The sequence below is a fragment of the Atractosteus spatula genome, chromosome 3 (assembly GCF_055471065.1).
Source record: "Atractosteus spatula isolate fAtrSpa1 chromosome 3, fAtrSpa1.hap1, whole genome shotgun sequence".
In the NCBI taxonomy this organism is placed as follows: domain Eukaryota; kingdom Metazoa; phylum Chordata; class Actinopteri; order Semionotiformes; family Lepisosteidae; genus Atractosteus; species Atractosteus spatula.
The window spans coordinates 10,096,087-10,123,812 of NC_142708.1; the positions used below are offsets into that span (position 1 = coordinate 10,096,087).

General features: G+C 40.9%; 1 protein-coding gene across 2 annotated transcripts; it reads right to left on the reverse strand.

The window, feature by feature from the left end:
• Window positions 1–27,258, reverse strand: fech (ferrochelatase). 2 transcript variants are annotated; one of them, XM_088911113.1, is made up of 11 exons: window positions 26,943–27,258; window positions 23,664–23,784; window positions 22,261–22,380; window positions 21,817–21,965; window positions 19,280–19,414; window positions 17,423–17,529; window positions 13,095–13,193; window positions 12,312–12,419; window positions 9,010–9,174; window positions 4,692–4,751; window positions 1–762 (listed from the first exon to the last, which is right to left on the reverse strand). In XM_088911113.1, the coding sequence occupies exons 1-11, from the start codon at window positions 26,974–26,976 to the stop codon at window positions 628–630; spliced, it is 1,233 nt and encodes a 410-aa protein (XP_088767239.1). In that variant the 5' UTR covers window positions 26,977–27,258; the 3' UTR covers window positions 1–627. The 2 variants fall into 2 exon arrangements, with proteins under 2 accessions (XP_088767239.1, XP_088767240.1); XM_088911114.1 differs by lacking the exons at window positions 1–762; window positions 4,692–4,751 and adding an exon at window positions 7,570–7,950.
• Window positions 27,259–27,726: the final 468 nt, after the last annotated feature.

Below are 27,726 nucleotides of genomic sequence, written 5' to 3' on the forward strand. Positions count from 1 at the left end.
TTGCCGACACATGCAAGTCTTTATTCCACAAACACGTTACCGAAATCTCAGAAGGAACAGTGAAACACGAACCGGGGAGCACACACGGAAACTGTGTGGAAGGGCATTAAAAACGGAGAACAGGAGGCACTTGGAACAGGCTACCCAGCCATGCTGTTGATGCTGAGACCCTGGTTACTTTCAGAAGCGGCTGGATGAGACCCTTAACTATTAGCTACTCAATGGGCTCAAAATGGACTCAATAGGCCAGGTGGCCTGCTGTCGTATATAACTTTTCTTATCTTCTGGAACACGAAGGATCTCTGGGGGACTAAACTGGGGGAATTCATGGTGGGAATATTCATGGACAGGTTTTCTCAATCAGAAAAATTCTGTAGTACACTTGTGCAGTTTTTTTTTTCCAGTCATGTAGGAAGCCCATAACACAAAGTGATTTTTTTTCTCAGCGAACTGGGGTCTGTAAACAATTTCTGTGCTCAGCACACTCTATTTAACTCCTGTTTATCAACAGTAAGATGCTTTAATCATATTCCTGGGGATATTTTTTTCTGTAATTGGGAGATATGTGTAGCTGGTGAGAGACTTATTGGTGTTCACTCTACTACCTTCACAGAGTAAAAAGAGACGTCAGGGTTTCTGGTTGGCAAAAAAAGCTTTCGCCTGCCCACACACGGGGTTGACACACATTGGGCAGCGCAGGGTCAGCTGTCTGGAACAGGGTTCCTTGGACTTCAGATGAGTGTACACCAAGTCAGCCAACGCCTGAAATCAAGAGAGAAAAAAAATCAGAATCCAGCTGTGTTCCAAACTCTTATCTTCTCAACATACGCTCGTTTAATACCCATCGGAACATTGGTAATAATCTTGGTCGATGACCACAGTTCAGAGTCTGGTTTTAAGCTTTCTGCCTTGTAACTGAAACCTTACACCGAGTTCCCATTTAAAAGTCAACGGAACATTTGCCTATCAGCAGTGTGTCAGTTTGGAAGAGCTGGTACCCTTTGCTCACAAGCCGATATCTACAGTAATGCTGGTAAGGTAAAGTGGCTATCAAGAACTGCAGGTATTTCATATTCTTTTGGCAAAAATACATTTTTTTTTTAAAGTACAGCTCAAGGCAAAGTTCGGGAGAATTTTTTTGGCTGGAGGGCCTCGCTTTGAACCACAGTTCAAAAGACGGAAGAAGAAAAAATGGCTTAACCAGAAGTTACGTTTTTTAACAAACCTCACAATAACACTGGCACACAAGTCAACCGCCTCATCCGCTTTCAACTCTAAAGCTGGTCAGAGACAGCAACGGCACACGTATCCCCATCCCATTTCAAACTCTTCTGATTTTCATCAAGAGATACTTATAGCAGTGGGATTAATGCTGATGAAGCTACTCTTTAACATGATTTTCTCCTTAGGAGACCTGGCGGTGTTTGCGTTTTTTGTTGGATTCGCCGGCCGCTAATTCGATCAAGGGCTTCGCCTGACGTCACCCCCTTTGAGAGCGCAGCTCAAGCTCGGAGTCAGCTGAAACCCAGACACTGATGTAGAGGCTTCATGATAAAACTTGCAAGCTGGCTGTTACTTTTTATAACTTGCTTGTGTTTTAACCTTAGGAGAGCAAATTTGTTTACTGATAAAGGTTTCCGGGAAAATCTTGCAGACCATGGAGGGCAGCTCCTTCTTCATGGAGTTATTGGTTGACCATTAGAAGACAGAGGGACAGCTGTCAGAAGAGGCCTTCGTACTGAAGCAGAAATAAAACCTTAAATGCAAAGGGGGGCAGGAATAGCTGAAATGTCTCTGCCTTTTGTTCGGTATCTTTCACACAAAAAAAAAACTTTATTCCTTAACTGCACTGAACTACCTTTGCAGAACTGTCCAAAGCACAAATCTGTAAACGTGTACTCAGAGTATGCTTGACACCAGTACAATTAACATTTACTTAAGTGTTTTTGCCCCCCAGAAAGGCAAGAAAGTACAAGAAATGATAAAGGGTGAGCAAATTGTCATTTAATTCCAATGAAGAATAAAAAAAACGCTGGAAACAATGGAATAGGTATACCAAAATTACCATAACAAGAAGGACTGTGTTACATCTGAAGACTTTTGTGGCTTCAAACGTGCAAGTGACTGCTCAGAGTGCTGGCTGAGCCTAGATATCACCCTTTAAACCTGGGATACTGTATGTCAATTACTGACTATGAGAAGAACTCCTGAAGAAGTAGTGGTGGAGTGCAACTAAGACTGAGAGGACTTGAGTTGACTCAGCTCTTTGCCTTCCGGAGCCCACAGTGTGCAGAATTACTCTTGACAAACACACAGCTCCAGTACCTCATTCCCCTTTCCTGTTAAAGGAGACACGGAGACGAGCTGAAGAGAGGAAGAGACTGGTGACTGCAGCTAACCAGGGAGGGTATTTACGCCTAAGATCCCTACCTTTTAAAAAGGGGGATTCAGAAGAAAAAAAATGTGGTGGCTTTCTAAAAATATACGTCAGTTATTACCCACTGATATCCCATCTTTTTTGTAAATGCACGTAAAAAATAACACATGACTGCAACGAGATTATTCAATGTGAGTCACATAATATGGCCACTACTTAGCAGTGTGCAACTGCAAATGATTTTCACAATCAATATAATACCAGGAGATTTGATTTTGCATTAATTTTTCTCGAACTGTGGTAGAGGCTATAATGTGCGCAGGTCACATTAAACAGCTATTGGCAAGTCCTAGTTGGTTGACACAAGATGGCAAAAATAATCGGAGAATCTACACCTGCATCTAATAAGCAAAAAAATATGGACCATTATCTTCTCAAAACAGACACTGTTTTGAAAAATGACTTCTGAAAAATGACTTCTGAAAAATGACAATACTTACATGAGAAATTATATGAGCACCATCCTTTTTCCACTTTTAAAATCTGGTTTGCTTACAGGCCATCTTAGGGTATGTTCTGTACAATTCAATTTGTGATATTCTATATAATTATGACCAGTGCTCAGAATGGGCTAAAGCACCAGCAGCATACATTGACACACTTCAGAATATTTTAACAAAAAGGAACGTCAGTAATTTTTGTACTTGCACATCTGCTAACAGAACATTTTACCTAATAAAAAGAAGTTCTATCAAATGTAGGACAAAGAAAAATACTCCTAAGAGGATGCCACACTTTCTTGTCACATTTTATCATAAACCTACTGCTTTCCTATCCATTACTTTAAAACCCTATCAAGTACCTGTGGAACCTGATATTAAATAGTCTTAAATTATGAATGCTGAAGGCAGCACAAATATGAGCACAAAAAATTAACAACTTCCATCTACTTAAAATCATTTTGATTGAAATTAGGTTTTTGTTATATATTATTTAAGCAAAAAGCCTTCTTAATAAGAACACAAACAATGGCTTAATCACAAACAGCTTAAATAAAATAAACGGAGTAAACTTTCTGGTTTCTATCTTTCCTTTGCACGTATGCCACAAAAAGGTCAGAATTAGTTAAATGCACAGGAGGATCGCCCCCTTCTAGTTTCCTAATAAAACCTCTGAATTTCCATGTCATGAAGATAACTGCCAGTATTTCAGAAAGGACTCCTGAAAGTTGTCAGTTTCAGAGCACAGGGGAAGCAAATCTGTACTGTGCCTTTGTACAACACAGATGTCCTCTACCATATAGCTTGCTTGAGAAGTCCTGTCAGAAGTTGCTTTTGCTGGTCACTTTAGTAAGTATAGAACATCTATGCAAAAACCAAATTATAACTCAAACAGTAAAGCAGCTAGAACATTAAAAAAACCCATAAAAAGGTAATTTCCCCATCAGCTCATCCCTAATCCTGGTTTTCTCTAGGGCTGAGTGGACTGGAGAGCACATATCCCCAGCGATGCTGGTACTCATTTATACAGCTGGATATACTGGAGCTACTTGCTCAAAATACAACAACTGATCCACCTCAGGGACTTGAACCTGCAAACCACCTTGTATGACCAGAGACTTAACCACTATGAAACACTGCCCACACAACAAAAAAGAAACGCAAGGAAACAGTCTACTTTTTTTCCACGGATAATGAGTAAACAAAGTTGACAGTTTCTGTCAACCAAGGACAAACATTAACTTTACCCGGCTTGGGCATATTCATGGTTTTACAGTGTTCCAAACTTTTTGGAATTGCACAACTCAATTTGCAAGCTATTGCGCTTTATCAGATTTTTAAATGACTGTACATTATTTTAATGGACTTTGGGACAGCCGTGACCTGTACAACATAAAAATGGTTCCCCAGACTAAAAGTAAGCATCTTACAATCGTCCATAAAGTCATGCTGAAGGCAATACAAACCAGACAATTTACAATTATCCTCAGTGGGCAGACAGAACTGCAGAGTAGTTGTTTCCATCAGTGAAGGCAGCTGTACAGCAGACAATTACACAATTAGCTTGCTACTAATTGCCTGGACACCAGCACTGATGAGGGTTCTTTTCTGAGAGAGAGGTTTGAGTTTAACTTTTTTTTTTGAGGAAGCTCATAATATATTAATACCCAATGTCAGCACAAGACAAACAAATTATCACTCCACCCCCCCAGGATATAGAAATAAACGAAACTTTCTGGAACCACAGGAATACTGCCTTCGGAAACCATAAATTGTAGAGGGAGGTTGTCTGCTGCTAACTGTATAATGCATACCTTAAAGAAGAGAGGGTTTCCGTTTAGTGACTCAGCTCTTCTGATGTTTTCCACACCACACTGCAACAGAGAGAAATGTTTTTTGTTCAGGTGAATAAATGTGAAACAGGCACATCACTATGACTCTTTTGTTTGCTCTTCTTCCAACAAACAGGGATTCGGCAAAAAGGCTAAACCGGAGCAAAACACCTCAATCTAGAAACAACAATTCAGCAGTTTAAGATTAACCAAAATGCAAACACTCCAGTGGTCAACATGCAGAGAAAAACCAACAATTGAAAGTTACATCATGACTCTGCTTTTGCTAGTCAGTACTTGAGCAACTGAAATTCCCAAACTTTACTTGAAGGGTCTGTACATAATTGGTTATGTTATTTCTTGTCTTAAGCTTCACTGTATTCTTAACTTTTCTCTACCTGTTTACACAGATGTAGTCCTGCCCTTTTCTAATATGTGCTTGTTATAGTACAGAATTTGTTAGAACTTGCTAAATGGTAAAAATGGCTCCCACTTCCCACATAATGTAATTTGACTCGAATGTTTCAGATAAACAGTATGAAATAGAAGCAGAAATCTTTGAAAATGGAATGCACGATGCAGATCAGGGTGGAAAAACATGAAACCAGAGCAGCAGTTTTAAAAGACGCTGCAGAATCTATATCGCTTGGATGTCTAACAGACAAGGCAAAAAAAAAAAGTTCTTTTTTTGGGGGGGTAAGACAGAGTCCAAAGAGGGCTACATGAGTTGAAAAGGGCATTGCACTGAAGAAAGTGAACTAGTCTCTGTCCTGCTTGGTTGGTTTCTGGAGGACTATCAGTGGGGAGTCTCAGTCTTTGTACCATAGCATAGAACTTGAATGGGCCCTGAGGAGATCAAGCTGCTTTTATAGCACAGGGGAACTGTTGTGCTCTCACACAAACCATGCCTTTAAGTGGGTTTTTTATCCATGTGTAAAGTAAGCATAATCTGAAGCTGCAAAATCATTTGTGGGACATTTTTTACAGTAGTACTGTACATATCAAGGGCACCAGTACAGTGGCGCAGTGGACCTGGGGTGCCATCTTTTTGGAGTTTTTATGTTCTCCCTGAGTTTGTGTGGGTTTCCTCTGGGTTACTCTGGTTTCTTCCCACAGTCCAAAGACTTACTGGCAGGTTAACTGGCTTCTGGGAAAATTGTCTCTGGAATGAGTGCATGTGTCTGTGTCTGTGTGTGTCCCCCGAGATGGACTGGATCGTCCCATCAAGAGAGTTTCCTGCATTGTGCCCACTGCTTGTCGGGACAGGCTCCAGCTCCCCTATAACCCTGTATTGGATAAAGCTGTTAGAAAATGGATGCATGCACTTATTACCGGAAACAATTCATAATTAAAAGCTCTTGCATGCATCTGCTGAACATACTGACTAGTACTATGCAGTACTCGATTGATGTTGTCCTGAATTACATCCGACGCAGTTAAATTCTAAAACTTCTACTAATTGCTCATTTGATGTTTTCACACTGTATCTGTTTGCGTTGTAATTGTAGATCTCTTTCTCCTGTGCTTTGTGCAGAGTAAAGCTAACTGAATAACTGAGCAATCAGTAGTACACCAGCTTTGAAACCCCTGTTCCCTGTGCAGGGGAATAATGCACTGAGGAATAACGCACAGAGAGGAATAATGCACAGAGCTGGAGAGAGGAGGCTGGAACTACAGCAGACATTTCTGACTGCAAATGCCACATATATGAAAAGAAGGAAAACCTTCACATGTTTTGTGTCTCTCAATTTGCTTTGCCTCTTCTTATTGTGTTTGATCTTCTTTTGTGCTTTTGACAAGCGGTACAAAGTGCTTTAACAAAAGTTAACCTGTCATCAAATTTGTCACTTTGTTACAAGCATTGCCATGAAAATTCGAAAGGTATATTTGGTTGATTGATCTGCCCATGGAAAGTTTCTCACTTGCATTAAAGATTTTGTTTGTGTGCAAACATGTAAGAGGAAGAAAATCAGAAAGGAGCAAACCTCACAACCGACTCGGACAAGCAAAAGAAAATCTGCAACAATCTTTTTCACATCACTGTAATTGACAGGGGTAAAACTCAATGTCTGGAGGGCCTAGTACCTAGTTTTGTTCCAACCTCAGAACTCAATTAAACAATTAACTCACTTCATTGTCAGATATACATATGGAATGTTTCTTAAGGTCTTTTACTGATGATTACTTAAAACATTTACTTCATTTAAGATTTACCAAGATTTATCAGACCTTGGGTACAAGTATTACACTTATGCAAACAATTAGGCCAACCAACCATGTATTTGATAGCTTGGTTGGAACCAAAACCAGGAGACACTGGACTCTCCAGGAATTTACTTTAAGGCCCCTGCATATTTTAAATGTATTTCAGTCAATGTACTGTATGTTGAAGCAAGACGTACATGACTTATAAAGTGCCTGTTCTTGGACTGCAAGAACACACAGTCTATCCATTACAACCCAAGCATGAATCATTATAATTTTGTACAAATTGTGTACTAAATGTATGTTCTTGCTTTTTATATTATTTCTAATTTCTATCATATAACATTTCACCATTAAATGTGTGGTGTACACTTTATAAACTATAGGAACTGTAGTTAACACAGGGTGTTAATTTGGCTTGAGGGCATTTTAAATAATAAGAAGGATGACAACTTTCGACAAAGAGAAACAAAATTGTGCATTGAAATGTTCTACAGACACGCACGGTCAGCTTGGAGCAGAGGCTCAGAGGGCAGCTTAGCTCAAACAGTTAAACCTGCGAGGCAGCGGAGGATGGCAGCTAATATTACAACAGAGAAAACCCAGAACATTTGACAGGATCTGCACCAAGTCGGATATAACGGGAAGAGGCAGATGATATCAGCTCCCGCCGTAGCAAGGAAAGCTTTTTATTTAAAGCCTTCCGAGTGCAGTTCTCTGAAAAGCGTTCAGCAGTTCCCCACAACGGGGGGTATCACATTTTTAGCACACCTCAGAACGACAGATTCCAATAGCTTCGGGACAGAGCTATGCAGTTCTCCTTGGTCCCATGGAAGAAATCAATGGGAGGCTGGTGGCAGCGGTGCCGCTTGGCACCACTCAAATGGATTTGTGGTCAGTGTGGAGCCCCTGGGCGTGTGGGTTAGGGGGTCAGCCTCTGGGCAGGGCTGCCTCAGTCTAGACGCCAAGCTCAGAGAAGTGCTCTCTCCCCTCAGCACTGGCACCACTCTGGGAGATGAGATAGCTTCCTGCTGACCTGTGAAAAATTAATCTCTTTGGAGACGAACTGTGTCTGCTCCCCGCACAGAGACTGCCAATGCTGCAGTGAGCTAGGGAGTTTACAGAGGACCCTTTCTTATCCCCCCCCCCAGCTTCAAGGGCTTCTCGGAAATCTTTCATTCATCGAGCAGTCCTTGAAATAATCCGCGGAGCGAGCAGCCCTTGGAATAACTGGACAGACACAACCATTTCCCCATCTCTCCCATCTCTAGTCTCAAATCTTTTTTTGTTGTTGTTCCTATGAAGCCTGTGTTGGAAAGTACAGCTAACTGTGAAAAAAATATTCCACCATATGTCATTATAGTGACATTTTTTTTTTACAGAGCCTCTACAAGCCACTGTGCACCACTTCATCCATACTGCTGATCTCGTGATCCTGCAGCGGTGACAGCGTCCTTTAAAATCCGCAGCTAAGCCACAGCTGCGTGATATTCAGGAGTCATTACGGCTTAAATGAAGCAGTTAAGCAGAATTCCAATCAGACAAAACTGTAACCTAATTGTCTGAAAGCTACTTAGCAGATAAACCTTTAGTTTACATATCAGCGGCAACTAAATGCATGCCAAAAGAGTGCTGAAACCGTTTTAAGTGGTGCGCAGTCTTTAATTGTAGATTGCTTTGTCTTGGTCAATGGAGTTTATTGCAATTTGCAGTATGTGTAAAAATAAAATGTACTGCATCTTTCCTTTCAAGCAAGAGAAATATTTTTCTCTTCCATAAGTAATGTAGTCTTTCTTCAATATCCCCTGAACCGTCCGTGTCAAACCAGGAGGGAAACAGGCCAGAAATTAATGTTTTTTATTTACAAACACTTTTTTGTAACTCCTTAAAAGCCGCCTGAAGAGTCTCATTGTACTGTAATAACAAGATTCATTGGTTCACACCAGGTTGAACCACAAACGGCAGTGTAGCAGGATAGTCCACTGTGACATACTGAGTGTGTCTGTCGCGAGATAAAATCTGAACATAACATTTCAAATCGGGCAGGGTAGAAAGAGACAAGCTAACAAAAAGACCACCCAAACAAAACACTCACCTCCTCCCCTAGCACCTGGGAATACTCAATATCCAGCTCGTGTAGTGTCTCAATGTGGTCACTGGTGAAGGCAATAGGTACCAACATGATGTTCTTTTTTCCTCTCTGACACAGGCCTTTAATGGTTTCATCTGTCTGAGGACCTAGCCAAGGCATGGGGCCAACCTAGGGCATGAAAGAAGATGAGGCATTGACTTGTTAGCATTGTATTTCATATACAGTAGCCCGAAGTATAACTCCAAGTTGATTCAGCTTGAGCATCTTCTATTAAACACAATATTTTCTGCTACAGATAAGCCTAAAACTGTACGCAATGCAGTGTTTAGCATTGCTGACCTGCAGTGTCGAGGCCCTGGGTTCATTTCCTGGAGGAGTGGAGTTTGTATGTTCTCCCCATGTGGGTTTTTGCCAAGTGGTCCAGTTTCCTCCCACAGTCCAAAGATATACTGGTATTTAGCTGGCTTCTGGGAAGAGTCTGGGCCCTGGTGCGAGTGGGTGCATGTCTGTGTTTGCGCCTGTGCATGCCCAGTGATAGGCTGGTGTTCTGTCCTAGATGGAATGCTCTTTGTGCCTGTTGCTTGCCAGGATAGGCTCTGGCTCCCCCACGACCCTGAACTGACGTGGTTAAAAATAAGTCTGATAAGTCTGGATAAGTCTAAAACTAAAGCCATTTATCTTCTCATTCACTCCCCAGCAATCAATGTTTTGCCAATCGTTCTTTGGCTGAAATAAAGTCAAAAAGGTGCTTCCTGTGGCGCTTGACTCAATGAGGGGTATTTAACCACTCCTCCATGCTGAAGCTTTCCAATTCCTAAAGGCTATATGGCCCGTTCTTGTGATCTGTTTTCTTCAGCTCATACCACAAATGTTTTACTAGAGACGGTGAAGACAGAACAGTGAATTTTACACTCAATAAACCGTTTGGCAATTGAGCCGATGTAGGCTTGGCTTTGTCATCCTGTTGAGAAAGGTACCCACGAACAAGCCTGAGCTCATTGACTTGCATTTTTTTTTACCAGAGCAGACCACGAAACTTTGGAATAGTCTTAACTATAACAGAAGCACAGCAGGACCAGAGGATAAACACTAATGCTAAAGCAGAACAGGTCCATTTTGTTTCTTCACAGAAGGGAGGGCGTACTTTTTCAACCTTCACGTTGTGTGCTAATCACACTGCTGGCAGAAGTGTCCAAACACTCAGTCTGTGCTTCCTTCAGCTACTCCATTTGGTCCAGTTTGACCTGGGAGTCAATTAGCTGCTAGCTGACAAATTCACATCCTTTCTTTTTATGTTGTCATGGAACTCTGCTGCAAACACCAGATTCATGAAGCCAGCCTCGATTGGTAGTCATGGAGACTTTGTATCCTGCTGATTCCCGCGTTTTTAAAGATTCACAGGTGTTGCCCTTGGCAGTGAGCTAGCCTCCCAAACCCCTGTGATGACTGCACATTATGTGTAACATTTTCTTACATTTTCTACTGTACAACATGTGCTTCTCTTCCTGGTAGGGTAACATCCTATCAGTCTGGAGTTTTTTAATGATGGTCACTGTAGAAGAAAGTGGAATGTCCTATAGTTTTTTCTTACAGCTGTTACCACAGGGAATTGTACTGAAATTGTACTACAGGGAATTGTACGTCTTGAAAACCCTTTTGAAAAGAGTGTTGCAGGCTGTAATTTTAACAGGATGTGGACAATGAGAAAATGTGTGCACACAGACTACATAAACAGCAGTAGCAAGAAATAGAAAGGCACGTTGTGACATCTTTTCGTGCACACAGTCATTCCAATGAATGACTCTGATCCAGCTGCCTGATTGATTCAGGTGAACTCTGACATCACCGACTTAATATTGGTCATCATCTGGGGCCCAAAGGGGACAAGTTGAACACCTTAGGTTACTAAGAAGTCTTGTTTAACGTAAGAAAACAAAAAAAAAAACAATTTTCTAAAAGCTAGAGATAATGAAAGGAAAACATACTGTAGGTGGGGTCTTTTTTTCTGTTTGCTAAAAAACCTATAAAAGATACTTTTGGTCTTTGTTTCCTTCAGGAAGGTACTACACAGTTCTTGTTCTTCAGCCAGACTTAAAAAGTATTGAGTAGCTTTGCATGACTGCATGATGGGTCTGTTTAATGGTTTAATAAGTTAATAATTTATTTATGAAAGCGGTTTTTGCTGGCTTGATTTCTCCATGATTATCTAGGGAAGGCCTCCCTATAACTACTTTCATAGTAAAAGAGTAAATGCAAAGTGTTTTGAAATAACCACTAGATGGCACTGGTGAACTTCTCTGTGCAGTTTTACTCTTCTGTCCCCTAACGGACCAGAATAACCTGACAATAGGATACACTGGCTATTTATTACCACTTTGGGCCAAATTGTCAATGCAATCTATTTACACAGAGATTGAGTATTGGGGCACATCACCACAGAGGCAATTTATATCTTATAAACAATGAGACAACTAACATCCTTTCAAAAAAACAACAAAGCATGACAATCTAGACTATGTTGAAAAAAAGAAGAAAGGGCACACCTGAAGAAGGCTCCACGGCCGAAACGTTGTGTTCTCTTTCTTCTTTTTTTCAGCACGGAATAAACCTATTACTTGTTCCTTTGCAATCTAGACTATGACTGACTATAAAGAAGGTATAATTACTTAAGCAAAAATGGACACATTTCACAGAGATGCATACAGATAGTACTGCATGATGGGTCCTACATGATATAATTTCTTAATAATAATAAAAAATAATAATAATTTCTTTATTGACAATTGTAAAATCCCTGTGCTTTTTCGGTCTTTTCTATACAGCAAGGGTAGAACCTAATTCAGAACCTCATAATTGTTTTTAAGTATTTTACCAGCAGTTAAATCCCCGAGTTCAGATCTAAACTTTCATTTTTAAAATCTCATTCAATAATAACAGCTATGTTGTTTCACAGCGAGGATAAAAAGAAAAATCTGAATTTGCATTGGTTTTCTACTGAGAGGTTATGCACATATCGGTAGATTACAGATTATTTTCAGCGCAGTAAAAAAGTATTCGGACAGGTTGGTCTGAGATACAGTGTCGGTATTCAAAACCCTGATCCCACCCACACCTTTATTCCGCATGCTTCAGCTCTGTTTGAAAAGAGAAGCAAAGGGGTTTCAGGGTCTTAAAGCACTAAGATGTGCATGAGCAGGTGCCTGAAGTCTTTGTCCTTGACCTTTCACGGGATCTTATGTTCACAAGTATCTCTCCTAACTATCCCACCTGTGAGAAGACGTTCAAGGGGCCGGGTGTTGATTTACCTTGGACTGCCACACCAGGCGATAGGGGTTGCAGTGCTTCAGCCTCTCCATGACTCTCTGTACTGTGGCACCCACTTCTTGAGGGTAGGGGTCCCCTCGATTCACTACCTGAAGAGACAGAGCCCACAGAACCATTCAATTTAGCAACCCACCAGATCCCCAAATTTAGGACCTACTGCACAGGGCTTTAAAGAGTGAAACTTTAAAAATTCCAGCAGAACGCCCTCCTTCCCCCAGCTGGAAATTTGCACATACCAGGGAGTTGCATCTGGACAAATCTGTCTTGGACAAGTACTGTATTGGTACAAGACAGTGGTGTGTATTTCCTCTACTAATAATCTCTCAGCATTTTCTTTCACTGTTGTTCCTAGCAATGAAGGAAGATTGATTTAAACTGTTATAATTATCATCTCTAAATACTACACTCTGTTGGTTTAATGAATAATATAATGAAAAATGTGTTGTGAAAATGAATTAACTCACTTTGGTCATAGTTGTATAGCAATTTACAATGTAAAGTATTAAAACAAAACAATGTGTTCAGTTACCACTCTAGGGACATATACAGCAGATGTTGATGGAGCTTGGACAATTATAGGCATTAAAAGATAAAGTAAAGTAAAAAAACATATCATTGCCATTTCCTTGAAGAAGGTAGCGGACAGAATGCTGTTAAAGAATCAGGAGAAAACCAAGAAAGTAGACTAAAATCAGGAAACAACACAAGAAATTCACTGAATCACCAAATCATTTCTACAGAAAGTAATTAGACCTTATACTCACAGACATGGGGAGCGAATGAGCAGAGAAGAGAATAACCACATCGTCCCTCTTCTCGGCAGGGAAGGCGTCCAGTTCTTTTTTAATGTGTTCTGCAAAACACTGAAGAGAAAAACAATTGCAGTCTCGCACCCTTGACCAAACTACCAGACGAATTTGCAAGCGATGGAATTAACAGTGATTTCATTGAACCAATGATAAATAAGCATCAAAATTAATACATGAAATAGCTGGCTGGTAACATATAATTTTTCTGTATTTTTTCAACATTTCACCAGAATGTATAAGCACTCTTGGTGCAAGGTGACTAAAGAGCTCTGCATGCTAAAGGTATCTGACCTCTGGACGTGAATATTCTCCATCTCTCGACACCTATCTGAGATTTAAACTGGACACAACAGTCTTTTGCTTGGTGATGCAGCTTTCATTTGTGTAACTGGAATGTTTCTAACATTCTTGTTCTTCATGTTTTAAGTTACCGAAACTGGGAAACTCTCTGCCTGGAAAATGTTAGCTTTTACAAGGATTTCAGGGAGCAGAACAAGGAATCTGCTCCAACGGAATTTCTTATTTAATTTTAATAATTGACACTGTCGTTGAACACCTCACACTTCTCAAATGCTTTTCTGGCACTGTATGATCTGCTCCAGCTTCACCACCACAGAAAGAGTTTCAGTTAAGTATCAGGGATATCTTAGCTGATGACAACCATAACTAATGTTCCTCTCTGTGTAAAGATGTGGTGTACAGGCTCTGAAAATAAACTTAGGCCTTGACATCATCTGATCTTAATAGTCTAGTGTGTATTAACTACTATTATTATCTACTGACGTTTTTGCATGGTCAGTTAACATGGGGATTCTACTTCTAGCCTTTGAAACACTTTTTATTTTCCTCAATTGTATGTGACGATATCAACCTTTTAGCTTTTTGACTAACTTTTGGAAACTTCCAACTTTTTGAAAAGGCACATACTGAAGGGCTGGCAGTTACTGTATGTGATATGCCCTTCTCCCTACAAAAGGAGCTATTTGATGTCACCCAGAACAGGTGATGAATAACAGTAAGTAATAATTCCTTTTGAGATGCACTGCATTTTATCACAAGGAAAACGGAAGTGCTTTTTATATAGGACAGCTCGTTCTTCAACTACTGAAGAACAGAGCTCACTCAGGTGAGGGGTGACAGCAGGTCAAGGGAAGAAGCATTTTACCAATCAAATTAATAAGCAACCTTAGGTAGGCCAGACTGAACAAACCCATAGTGTATTTTAGCCAGGACACAGGAGTTTAACAACACATTTTATGGTTAGTGCTAGTTCTCACCTCCTACAGGGAAGTGCCCCCTGGTTCCCATACTGAGGCACTGGTCTGAAAACTGGTTTGAGCCGCTTTTAAAAAAATATTTCAATAAACGCCTCAAACAAAAACACATCATCTTGCCTCTTCATTCACTATGACATTATTTACCCAATATCTTGTTTGGCATATACCTACATCATTTAAATCAACATGTTATATAACTATACCATTTAAATCAACATTTTTTATAAGCTCTCTTCCACAAGTTTCACACTGCCACCTCACACTAAATATGGACATCATTACTGAACTAATCAGTTATCTGAAGCATCTTGTTTATTGTCATCCTAACAACTATCTGCATTTTACAGCTTGAACAGAGGTAGAAACTGATTTATCATCACATATGTAGGATGTAATAGAATGTAAGAGATAAATCCTGTAAAAAGCTTACTTTAAAATTAGTATTTTTAAGTCATATCACACTTTTATAATTCTTCACTATCGCAAAGATTTATCTTTTCTCTTTCATTGTTTTACTGATGGTTTCTTATGCATTTATCTGTGTTCTTGAGATTCAATTTTCCAATTATTTTGTCTATCCGTTGTTTGAAAGGTCAACTCCTACTGTGTATGTCACTTCCTGTGATGAAGACCATGTACCGTACGTGTAATACATCATGGCTTGGATTGGTGGACTTGGATCACATGATCTGGGGTTTTAGAAGTCTACCTGTGCCTGAGCCAAGGAAGTGAAGACAAGGGAAACAGCTGAAGACAAGACTACAGCTAGAAGAGACTGTGGGCTTAGGGGAAACTACATGAACACCTCTTCTGCTTCACAGGGGAAAAGGTCATATTCTCTCCTGTGGGTACTGTGGAGCTACGTGTGGTGGAATATAGTGTAGTATATAGTGTATTATTATTATTTTTCTCATAGTCTCAAGTGATTAAAAGAAGGTTTTACTCACTATGGTTTGGGCTTCTGTGTTTCAAATCATCATTAAAAGGTCAACGGACCCTTAAATATAAAGCATATTTAAGTGGTAACAGTTTAAATAACACATTTCTCTAGCCACCCCTAAAATTGGAAAGACTGCCCAGAACCCTAAAGCACAGGCAGGCCTGCCAGGGCACTTCACAGAGTCAAGACAGTACATGCTGTACGTGTACGACAGCCACAGCAAGAGTGAAACCTCAGACCATCAATACATCAGTCCACTGCAGATCACGGATATAACGACAAAAATCAACAGGGAAGTCAGAACCTCAATTTGCTTAATGCAGAATTCCCTATTTGTTGCAGAATGGACCTTGTCTGCTTGTACACCTTTTCCTAGATGTGTAAAACCAGTGTCCAGAGGCAGAGGGTGCAACTGCAGGGGGTTAAGTGGAGGTAAGTGAGGTGATCATGCAGCTGAAAGTCACCTGGGGCAGGTTAAGTGTTAGGCCAATGTTTTTCCTTAGAGATGAAAAACACCAGATAAAGGCCCATTTTTTTTCTAATGTGAGATCATTTAAGTCCCTGAATTACATTTTACATAGCTTTTTTTTTTGTTATTTGAGAGTTCTCGTCTTCTTTCAGCAAAAAAAAGGCGTCTATTTTCAAACCCCAGTGTATCTCCCTCTTAAATAATGATCATTATCATTAGCCAAGGTCGGCTCAATTATGCCGAGTTAATGGCATTTGGTGAACCACATTTAAAAACTATGCCTCATAACCCCATAATTAAGTCTGCAATTTTAGCATGAATTTTCCTCTAAATTTCACGGCTCATTTACAGCTGAAAACTTATTATATTGCAGAAAAGTAATCTAAAGAACTACTATATAAAAAATCCTTCCGTTAACCTTTATTCTACACATATATGTAAATCGCGACATATTACAAGGCTATGGTGCAAGACTATTATAAATTAAATATGTATAGCATAATTATAATACTGTTTATTTTCTCATCACTTAGAACAAGGACTAAAATTGTGATATACTAATCAGACATTATTCTACAGCTAATCTTGCGTTCTATATGTTTTTTCAACAACATTAGAAGAACCCAAGTGCTCAATTTTAGTTCCTATCTCTTTCTAATTTAGTACACTCTCAAGATTTGTTTTGCACAGAATAATTACAAACACAAAATTCCAGCCACATGTATGATTTATGTTACTATGGTTACCACAGTCCTCCAGGCAAACTTCAGAGATCATCTCATGCCCAGTAAAAAAAAAAATGCTCTGCATTTATTTAAAAGCTTCCTTCTATCCATAAGCTCAACAGCAGGGATTGTGAACACTGCTAAAGAATTATATGAAGGTATTTTTTTCCTTGGAATGTACTTGCTTCTTTGTGATGGGTGATGTAGTTTAATTAGCCTTAAATGAAAGACAAGTGTTTTAAGTAATTAGAAGCAAATGAGACAGCCAGTTATTTCATACAGTGCCTCACACGGTTGTTTCAACTGCTCTTTCCTGATTTGGGGGGAGGCTGTATTTACTAAAAAGAGACACAACAAGAACTCTGTCACTCTGATATTGTGCTGTGTCTTCCAGCAGAAGGAACCTACTGTATGCCTGTTAGGAGTTAACATTTAGGTCCTCAAGAACTGTTTAACTGTTCTGTACACTCCTTGCTGGCCAAGTTTTCTTCAAGTTCTCTTCAGTGGAGGTGTAACTCATCTATTCTACATGTGATTTAGTAACACGAAAGGGAATAGGGTCTTAGTTGATTAGGGTCTTGGTTAACTACCCAATGGTGACCTAACTGCCTTACTTTCTGACCTTGATTACACCTCATATGGTAAGAAACTGCTACTGACCAATCATAAAAATATATTATATGTTTTTGTATACATTTTTTGGTCTCATTTTCACGCATAAATGCCTGTTTCGGTCCTTAGGAAAGTGAGTGAGAGACACGTTTAACCTATTAACTTCGCCTGTCCTCCTTTCTGTCTTGCAATAAAGAATCTCCAGCTTGATTCACCCGAGTCATGTGGTTTACTGAGAAAAGGGTCTAACACGGCCTTACCTCTATAAGAAGAGGGTGTGTGGGCCAGCGGTCAATCACACTCCAGCTCATCTCCGACTTTCCTCCTCTGCTACTGTAGTATCGGTAGATTGCATTGAGACTGCTGCCTATTTAGATAAGGAATAAGGCATTTTTATCCCCAAACATTTCTCCCAGAACAATGACTATGTGCGTGGCAAACATATGTATGTACAGTAATACATATGTACAGCGATATTTTAATCAAATGTGTAAGTAGTAATTTGGACCATGTTCTCAGCTAGAGCCATGCACATTCAACGTGCTCTAGCACAGGGGTCTGTATGCATGGTTCTGAGGAGCCACAGTCCTGCAGGGCCTAGAGGTGGCCTTTAATGGGAAAGAAGACAGTAAGAGCTTAGCGGCAGTGAAGACACTACAGCACACAGGGAGCAGGGTTTCAGATCTGTGGCACGGCCATTGTACACTATGAGCACTGATACACACGGATTTAATGACTGACCGACACCAACCACTTAGAAGACCTTAATGAGATCCATAACCATAAGAAATGTGCAGTGTTATTAAAGCTGGTCAGAAAAATGCAAAGATCTGAGTTTAAGAGTTTAGTTAGCATTTTTACTAACTGGTATACCTGATACAGCAAGCAAGAATTTATGCGAAACCTTAGTATAGTAAAACTGAGCATTTAAAGTTGCAAATGACGCTATTGCTTAAAAAACATCAGTGATTTTAGAGTAAATTCAGAACACAAAAATTTTAATAAAACCATAGGAAATGGAAACACATATCAAGTATAATCAGGTGCAATTTCTATGAGCACTACTAAGAGGTACCTGGCATTTTACTTAAAACTCTTAATAAGACATAGGTTTCAAGAATAGAGGAGCTGAACTGATTACAGAATACTGAACATAAACATTTTTATTACTGATCCACAGGTTTAAATCACTACTGCCAGAATGAAGTGGAAGAAAAAAATTGTAATTGCAACAAGTGGCTTTACTTTTTTGACAGAAAACCTCAGCAGTAAATACAGTTTCTATTTGCTGTGGCAAACGAGCTGTAACTATACAATCCATTATCTACTAGTATTTGCTTCTGCACTTACAGTACCACCTGTCTACACCTATGACAATGGACAAGGGTTGAGAACAGAAAGGCAACATTCCTATTGCACCTTCATATATCTAACAGGAGAATTCGCAACCATATTCAAGCACATCCCCATATCCCATAAGTTATATAGATGCCCACCTTGAATTCAGATCATGTGTTTATGCAACACCAAAAGAAATGGTAAATTACAGATAAACCTATACACTTCTCTCATGTTTCTCTACGTTCAGTAATGGAGAGGTGGACAAAATCAATTATACTTCAAATGCACAGAAAAACAATGTCAGACAAGATTCCTCGTCAATGAAGGATCCATCTTTGTTTACAGTTGGCACAATATTGCACACGCTCCAGTGGTTGCCTGGTTACCGGACACAATGACATGCATTGAGCCTTTCCTGCACTTGTATTTATGAATAATAACGTGCGTTATCTTAATTAAAATTAGAAAAGTGTTTCTGCTATTATGCGCGACTGAAATTCTTAGACCAGATTCAATTTGATACACACCATGCTGAGGCTTCGATGAGATCAAACAGTGACCTGTGTAATGCTCAGAGTACCTAAGGAAACCTGAACAGATGCCCTCCCAAGACGGTTCCGCGTTTTCCTGAGGGAAGGCATGGACTGCCACAGACGATCTACAGTAAATGTTACTGGGTAAAGGATCTTTTGAGCAATCTGCTGGTAATCAAATATTTGATACCCATCTACAGCTACGGTTCTATCAAACCCAGACACTAGTCAGCCTCAGGTTACCTGTGGTCGAACAGCTGTACTGAGGGTACTGGGTGAAGGCCACAGCTCTCTGCACTCCATCTTTCTCCATCTCCTCAATAGCCTCTTCTGTCAGCGGATGGACATACCGGAATCCAATGTAGAATTTATGGGGAGCTTCATTTGAACAAGAAACAGAACAGTTAGCATGCAGGTGTGGGTGAGTTGTTTGCCAGGTGACACAGATTACAGCAGGAATGTGCACTAATGTAGCTGTCGCCCATTTAAATCAGTCACACATGCATACACATACTAACATTTGGGAGAAAAGAGGTCACAAAGAACGGCCATTGGATTCAAATAAAAAATCTCAATCCACCTGTCAAAAGCAAAGTACAAATGCTATATACAGTATATATATATACGACTGCCCTCTGTTTGTCAGAGCTTTCCTATGCCTGCCCTTGCACAAAAGCGATATTTCGAAGGTTTGAGTTATTCTGGGCCGTTATCCAAACGCGAAATGAAGACCCAAATAGCTACATCCCAGTCCTGACAATTTATGAATCGCTGATCACCGAGAAGGGATTTTAAATCTGCTCCTGCTTGTCTGTGTCTTGGAAATTTTGAAGCATTGCAGCCTCCAGCAGGGAAGGGCCACCTCTTCCGTGACTGTGAGGGCCAAGGTTCGGAGGCAAGGGCTTGAAAAAGTGTATAATATCCCTGCACACGTTATTCAAGAAGAAAGAAACACCGACACTTGTTTTAGCATGACATATGGCAGTTTCATGAAACTGAAATACGCCCTGTGTGAAGGCTGTGCGAACTCCGCGTTACAGAAGTTACATCACCCGCTGAAACCTAAAAAGTAGTTTTAGCTTGTCCTGTCAGCTTAGAAAGGATCCTTCTTTATCAGACAGGACCCAAACTATTCAACTCTAAAAGCCACGCCAGTCCTTTTTATCTAATCAGCACCAGGCAAACAGCTTTCAACACCCATCTCCTGTCTATCAGTTGAGGGCAGAGCACATTTAACGTCTAACGTTTTTACAGACACCAAGCAGACAGACAGAAACCCAGGTCATTTTCATTATCTTGGCTCAAACCATTTTTTTTTCTGAAGTCTAAAAAAAGAGAGCAATGGTACGTTACAGACTTCTAACTGTATGATACATTTCTCACAAACAGACTTGGCATTCCCAATTTAAATATTGCCCCCTTGAAAAAATCCCCACTTGGCAAAGAGGTTCAATAAATTACAGTAGATCACACTGTTTAGAGTGAAATGTTATATCCATGTGTATGATCTTATATGATGTTTGTGAGCAATTGTCTCCACTTTGCCTGGAATGTCCTCAGGTGTCTCAGGGCATGTTTGCAGACTGTCTTTGTGGCACAGTGGGAGAAACCAGCCACATCATATCAGCCTTTCACAGACAAGGCATGACCAGGGGAGGTCACAATCTTATCAGCACAAAACCAACAAAACAGGCTCAACCTTACGAGACTCACCCTAAGCACGACAAAGCACCCCTGCACATCAAAATACAAACTCTAATTAAAGCCAGTCCAGCTCAGCACTTACTGTTCCTGTAAAATGTTTCACCCCACTTTTCTCTGTCTGATAACTCCAAAAAAAGAAAAATGTTTTAGCTGAATCTGTCTCTGAAGTATAGGCTGTCAAAAAAAGTCTGCAAATCTCCCAAAATACCAAATCACAAGTTAAAATATTTTTAGGAATAGAAAGTGGCAGTGCTATGAAGCTTGAATTTAGATCAGTATGGCAAATAACTAGCTGTTATTGCAGTTTCACAGAACTATTTTGACCTCAGGTCTGTCTCTCTACTTTATCTATTCATTCCCAGTAGGAGTGGGAAAATTCCTGAGTGTTTCTTCTTCTTTTTTTCCCCATGAAGCAATCATGTTAAGAGCAGTCATTTCGGAACAAAACCGCAGCTTATAGCTACTAGAAAATGTGTTAAGATTGTCGACAAAACAGACCACCTCTTGACAAATGTCCTTGTGAAATGAACAATAAACCTCATCTCTTCACACAAACTGTAGTGTTGCTTTTGCTGTCACCAGTATTATAACAAGCAGCAGTGATGTTACAAAATTCCCTTTACAAAATAAATTAAAAAACGATTTTTAAAACTATTTTCTAACACTCAACTGTACAGCTGTTGTGGAACAAATCAATGATCTCCCGTCCATATCTAACACCCTCAACACCATCTGTCCTCAGCGAGTAAAGGACAACAGAAGTATAGTTTGATATAGACGACAAAAAACAAGATGGCAGACAAGTGTTAAATATCCACCATTTCACACTCGCCAACCCATGACTGGAAGTATGGAATACCTCCTCGTTCCCTGGAAGCAGCTGATGGAAATCTGGAAATCCAAATGCAAATAGGAGACCATCCCCCCTGGTGCTCCGGTCTGTTTGGCCAAAACCTTCCTCTGCTGAAATGCCTGGTCAGATCAATCCCACGTCACCACCTGAGAAAGGCAGTGCTGCCGTTCCAGTCTCTTCGAGGACCTCCGCGAACAGCGCACGACTGGGAGAGTGGCCTCACCTGTCTCCGGAGACATTTCATCCAGCAGCTTCACCATGCCCTCGCCCTGCAGAGTGGTCCACATCCTTATAGGAGACCCCCCGCCGATCTTACTGTACTGCTCCTGGATCTTTGGGGTGCGTCGCTTTGCAATGAACGGAGCGAGCTTACTGCGTGACACAGGTTGAAGAGGAAAAGAAAAGGACAACTTCATTTGGGAGCAAGTAACACGATGCAACACCATGATATGATGAAGAGGAGTGCATCATATGCAACTGAGAAACAGCCATTATTCAATGTTATAAGATATATAATAAAATAATTGCAACTGGCAATGGGCAGTTTTTTTATTGCCCTACCTACATCACTGTGTTATACTGGTGCATTTAATTAACCCCCTTCACCCAGTTAAAATCTGCAATGAAAAAAATAAATGCAAAGCGTTCCAAGATGAGACGGGCTTACTTCTGCACAGGAAGCGTCATCAAATCCCTGTCCATGAAAAGCCGAAACAGGAAATCATGGACGTCCTCGAGCTTCTCAGGTCCCCCCATGTTGAGCATTAAAATTCCCGTTTTGGGTTTCCTGTTGAAGTCGAGAGCAAACGAGCCCATTAGCTTCTGACGGCCGACGAGAGAGTGTCAGACACCAAGAAGCACCGGAACTCATGACCACGTTTCAAACACATGAGAGGTGAAAAGGAGAAAAAAAAAACACTTTCACTCTTCAAATCTCACATACTTATATCCAGCAAAAACAAAGGCAGGTGTACTTTAGGATAAAAGGTAAAACAATATTAGGCGACAATTTTACCCCAGCTGTCACCCTGTTTGTCAGTGGACCACTGCAAGATGACTGCTACTGAAATTAAGGGATCTGTATACACTTTTGTTTTTGAACACTGTTCAGTTTATTGCAGGAAACTCAACTTTAAAAGGAAATTTCTAAATAAAAATGGAGTACTGCACAGGCATGGCGACAAGGTCAGGTTTGATCTTCGCACATGCCTCTCGCTCATGAGAGCGAAGCAGCAAGGCATTTTTTTATACTGCATTAAGTGGTAAAACTGGGTCACTTTCCGAACAGTATTAAAATGTGAGTGATGGGATGAGATCCACTCACGGTGAATGAGGATGCAAGCCTCTGAACTAGGCCTCAGTCCAGCGGGAAGTGTCACTAGAAAGACGCTTTGCATTGCTGAATGCGAGACAGAGAATAAGTTCAGTGTGAGGGCCCCCTTACTTCAGAGTTGCCAGCCTAACTACACATGGCAAACACAGGCAGTGAGACCCAAATGGATAACTATCTGAGGTGTCCATTGCAAAAGTACTGCAGCATGTTTTTATGTTCCAATCTACCCTTTCAGTGGTATTACATAGACCCATCCATCACCTGTCCCCCATGCTGCAATATCACAGAATGACATGCAGTATAAAAAAGACTGAAAAAATAAAGATCAGTTTCATTCCTGCTTTTAAACAGTGAGAGTCCCAAGTAGTGTATTAACAGAACGGGGTTTAAAGAGATCAAGGGACTTGCTCTTCACCATGAGTGAAGCTCAAGACTCTTTCCACAGCCCTGTCTTACCATGTTTCACACATGACAAAAATGAAGATTCGTTCTCTAAAAACGCTGAGTGGCTTTGAAAGACTGTGCTCAGATTCATCGGACAGTGGAGTCATGTACATTTGGACAGCTGTACGGTGCAGGCTGGCACTATGTGCTACTGCAGAGGAGGGTGCCTTCTTTGATTTTAATCAGTGCCTATGGAAGGTCATTCTGAAAGGTCTATAGGTGCATGCAGTGCAAGTCTCATGACTATTCATTCATGAGTACGCTGAAAAAATCAGTTCCAGCTGGAAACAGACCTGCTTTCCTGAATCTGGGGGCTGGCTCCTACAGCTGGTTTCTTTACTGCAGCAGCTGCTGTGGACTGCCACCTGTACTGCGTACTGATGCACCAGCTCCTGTCCCTGCTGCACCTGACCACTGGAAGAAAAGGTTCAATTGAATTTTCAGACAGATGAACAGTTAGTACTGCGAACCGAACCACACAAGACAGGCCTTAAGGAGATAAGCAGGGCGTTTCGCCTGTACAAGGACTGCAGGGTTGACTGTTTCAGAGAGACTGGATGTCTTGCAATGTGGTCAAGCAGTTAATTCAGCTGATGTATACCTCTGGCCACAGATACATGTTTATATGCTGAGCATCAAGGCAGAAACTTACCACTTTTTCCTGTAACAAATTCACAAAGGTATTATCAGGATAACGAGAAAAAAATGGTGGTGGTGATCTCTCATTTTATTGAGCACACATGGCATAGGTAAATTCATTATCGTAACATTTGCTTAATCATTAACATCTGATTAACCAACAGAGTTGATCAGAAGATCTGGGGCTACACATCGGTGTTGGTAGAGGAGAGTCCTTATTACCTGTAAAGTGTTTTGAGTGAAGTGTCCAGGAAACTGCTATATAAGTGTATGGATATTTTATCTAAATAAATGGCGAGTAGGGTGACCACTGTTGGAGGCAATACAAACTGTACATCAGTGACTCATGCTCTGCACCAGGCTGCAGGTGCTGTCTTGTGGGATTCTGTCCCAATCCTCTTGTACGGCCTATTCACTGGTCCCTGAGCCCTAGATGTCCCTTGTCCTCAACTCTTCATGAGCTGGACGTCCACAGCATAACTGTCACCTTCTCATCTTAACAAGAAGCCGCTGTTGCCCGAGAACATGCACTGCCCTGTCAGAGCGCTGCCACATCACGAAGAGCCCACAAAAGAGGGGCGGCCAGCGAAGGCCCTGGATCTGATCAACGTAGTGCCGAGCAGTCAATTGCTACAAGTGGAGTGCTGTACCGGCGGGATGCTCCAGTGCAGGCCATCACACTTGGACTCCCTATGCCTCTGTACTGACTGAGCTCCACAAAGACTGAAACCACATAAGAAGGGTCCCCTGCGCTTCGAATGACGAACACTGCATGAGCATTTAACTTTTACAAAAAAGCTCTTAATTTATCATGCTTAATTTGCATTAGATACCCATATTTATTTCCAGCATTGCCCCTCTTTTCCTCTTGGATTAGCGCCCCTTACAGGGCGAATCCTGCCTTGCACCCTCTGCTTGCTGGGATAGGCTCCGGCTCCCCCACAACCCAGTACTAGATAAAGCGGTTCCAAAATGAATGGTTGGATGAATTATACAACACAATAGTTAAAAGACAGCCCTCTACTTATTTAAGGACTTAAAACAATTAAACAGTCCAAATTCAATTTATTATTAGGTCTATATAGGGTTCTTACCAATGACACAATGACATGCCAGTGTAATACTGCATGCAGTGGAACATACTGTATATATATATCCAGCACTTCAATAAGTGCTTAGTAAGTGTATGTCCCCCACAAAAAGTTTGTGGGTCCCAGAAACCAGGATTGGGAAACACTATTCTACCACCTTCAAACTAGTGGCCGATTTAGACCTGCAAAACACAGTTGATTTGACTTCTTAATTCCACATCAATTAAATCGTTAGGGTTTGAGATTAAATTAAGACCAGGTCATATAGTTCACCCTTAAGTCATCAATTTGTAAAGACATGAAACACATTAAATTTTAATCAGTGGTAAAATATTTGATTCAATTAGGTAAAGCATTGGAATACTGTGATCCTTCTGCGTTATGGGGTATTAGTGATTTCATTTTAAGTGACCTCCAAACTACTTAAAAATCGCCTGCTTCAGGGGTCAAAATGATGAGCTACGGGTAAGCCATAAAACCTGATTGATTGGGGCTCTGCAGAGCCAGGGATGGTCAGTCCTGCAATAAACTAAAAGGAACTATGTTCGTAAATAAAAATGAGATCATAATAAAGAATAGAAACATTTACTCAAATCCTGCTGGCCGGGGTAAGTCTGGGTGCACCGTCTAAAATTCACAGGGCTGCCACCTCTCTCGAGTTCTCGGCCGTACGAGTATTGTTGGATTCTGAGTTCAGGACGCATTACAGAACCATCGTGTACGATTTAACCAATACCAATATGGATTTACACGGATCTTTTAAATCGGACCTGACCTAGGCTCACCAAGACGTACGTCCGAGTTTTAGGTCTGTAGAAAAGGCGGCAGCTCCTGAGATACGCATTACAAGAAACTCCGACGGTCAGGTCTACTACATTTTAATCTCTGAGCAACATCGTATTGTGGTGCTTACAGTAGTACGGTAGAAACACAAGTGTACGATGCATGGATGAAGGTTTTGCATTGTGTGTTAATCCTTCAAATAAAATAAGAAAACTGGGCAAAACATACAACAGCGGAAGCAAATTAAGTGTTTTTACTGGAAAATATTTATTAGAAAGCTGTTGCACGGGGCTTTTACGTCGCGGGATCATTTCCACTTCCTTCCAGGTTTCTGTTCAGCAGAACCTACCAGTTATGCAAGCGGTCGAAACGGGTTGTGTAATTTGAATGGCAAGTTTATACAAGAGCACAGACTTTGAAGGGGGGCTGCCGATATCCTTTTTTTCTGCTTATGCAGTGTATCATGCTAAACCTAGTTTAACTAAATGAATACAATGATAATAATAATATGCTTAATACAGTGATGCCCACCCTCTCTTATTTTCTATCTGTACTGTGACAATATAAATCAAATTTGGGGTCCGTAAGCCATGACTGTAGGCATTAAGTACCTTATGGGTTCAAATTCGTGATCGCATCATTTGAACGAGTTAATACCACATGCAGTTTAGGGCGACCAATAACAGTTATGACCCTGTCAAGCGATTTATGACATCCGCCACCAAACTTTAAAACCGACCAGCTACTAACTTTGCTATTTCACAGCCACTCTTTAAGCAACGTGCATTCCTGCATCGGGTGTCGCTGAAACTGTTTTACTTGCGTCAAAACACATCGGCGATTTTTTTTGCGTTTCGTAAGAGCAGATCAAGCAATTAAACTCAACTGAAGCATTAGATAAGGTGGTGGGAACGGTTTTCAATTGCTGGAAACAAAATACTCAAATGTTAAGAAAGACATAAAGCAATCACATGATACCCAACCGACAAGCCTTCGGACTGAACACGCATTTCTGAAATCGCTTTGATCACGTTCCCTTACATTAAAAAAAAAACTTACATTGAAACATTAGTCGACTTCCCAAGACTGCCATGTTGTGTAGTATCAAAAGCGTCCCTCCTTGGCCAGCTCAACTGCAGGAATTTAGTTCCTCCCAATTCCGAGCCAGTGGCTTTTCTCGCCGCCGATGTTGCCGGAACTATGTAGTCGGCTCGGTCACAGCCCCGGGGAGAAGCGTGAAATCGTCCGGCACCGAACAGCGCGACCTCAGCAGCCCGTCTGCAGCGCTGTGACAGAGCGGCGCGGCCCCGCCCTGCCGGAGCAGCCGGAGCAGCCGGAGGCTCCACCTTCCGCACGTGCGAGCTGCGCTGAAGGTGACACCGTGCCGCGCGGAGAGAGAGACCATTGTTTATTCACACCAGCCCCCCCCCCCCACACACACACACACCTTTTTTATTATCGGAGGAAGTGACATCTATTTTTCAGGTTTAAGTCTTTTTTGGACGGGACCATTACATGTAATATTTCCGATAAGGTTCTCCGGATGAAAACGCGTTCTTTCACGGGGCCCGCGAAGATATGAAATTGTCAGGCCCCGTTCAGATTTTTTTAAATTGTGTTCTTTCATTTCTGTTACGCCGTGGACAAAAATAAATAAATAGGATGTACCATCTCTAATCAGGCAGTCCGGGACTCAACCTGTTCGGTGATGCCATGATCAATTAGTGACAGGTGAAGCTGGCGACACTATTATCTTCATATACTGGGTGACAAATGTGACGCGCGGTGTTAATGGATTAAAATACATCTATTTAAACATTCGTTTTTTTGTGGTTTTAGAAAT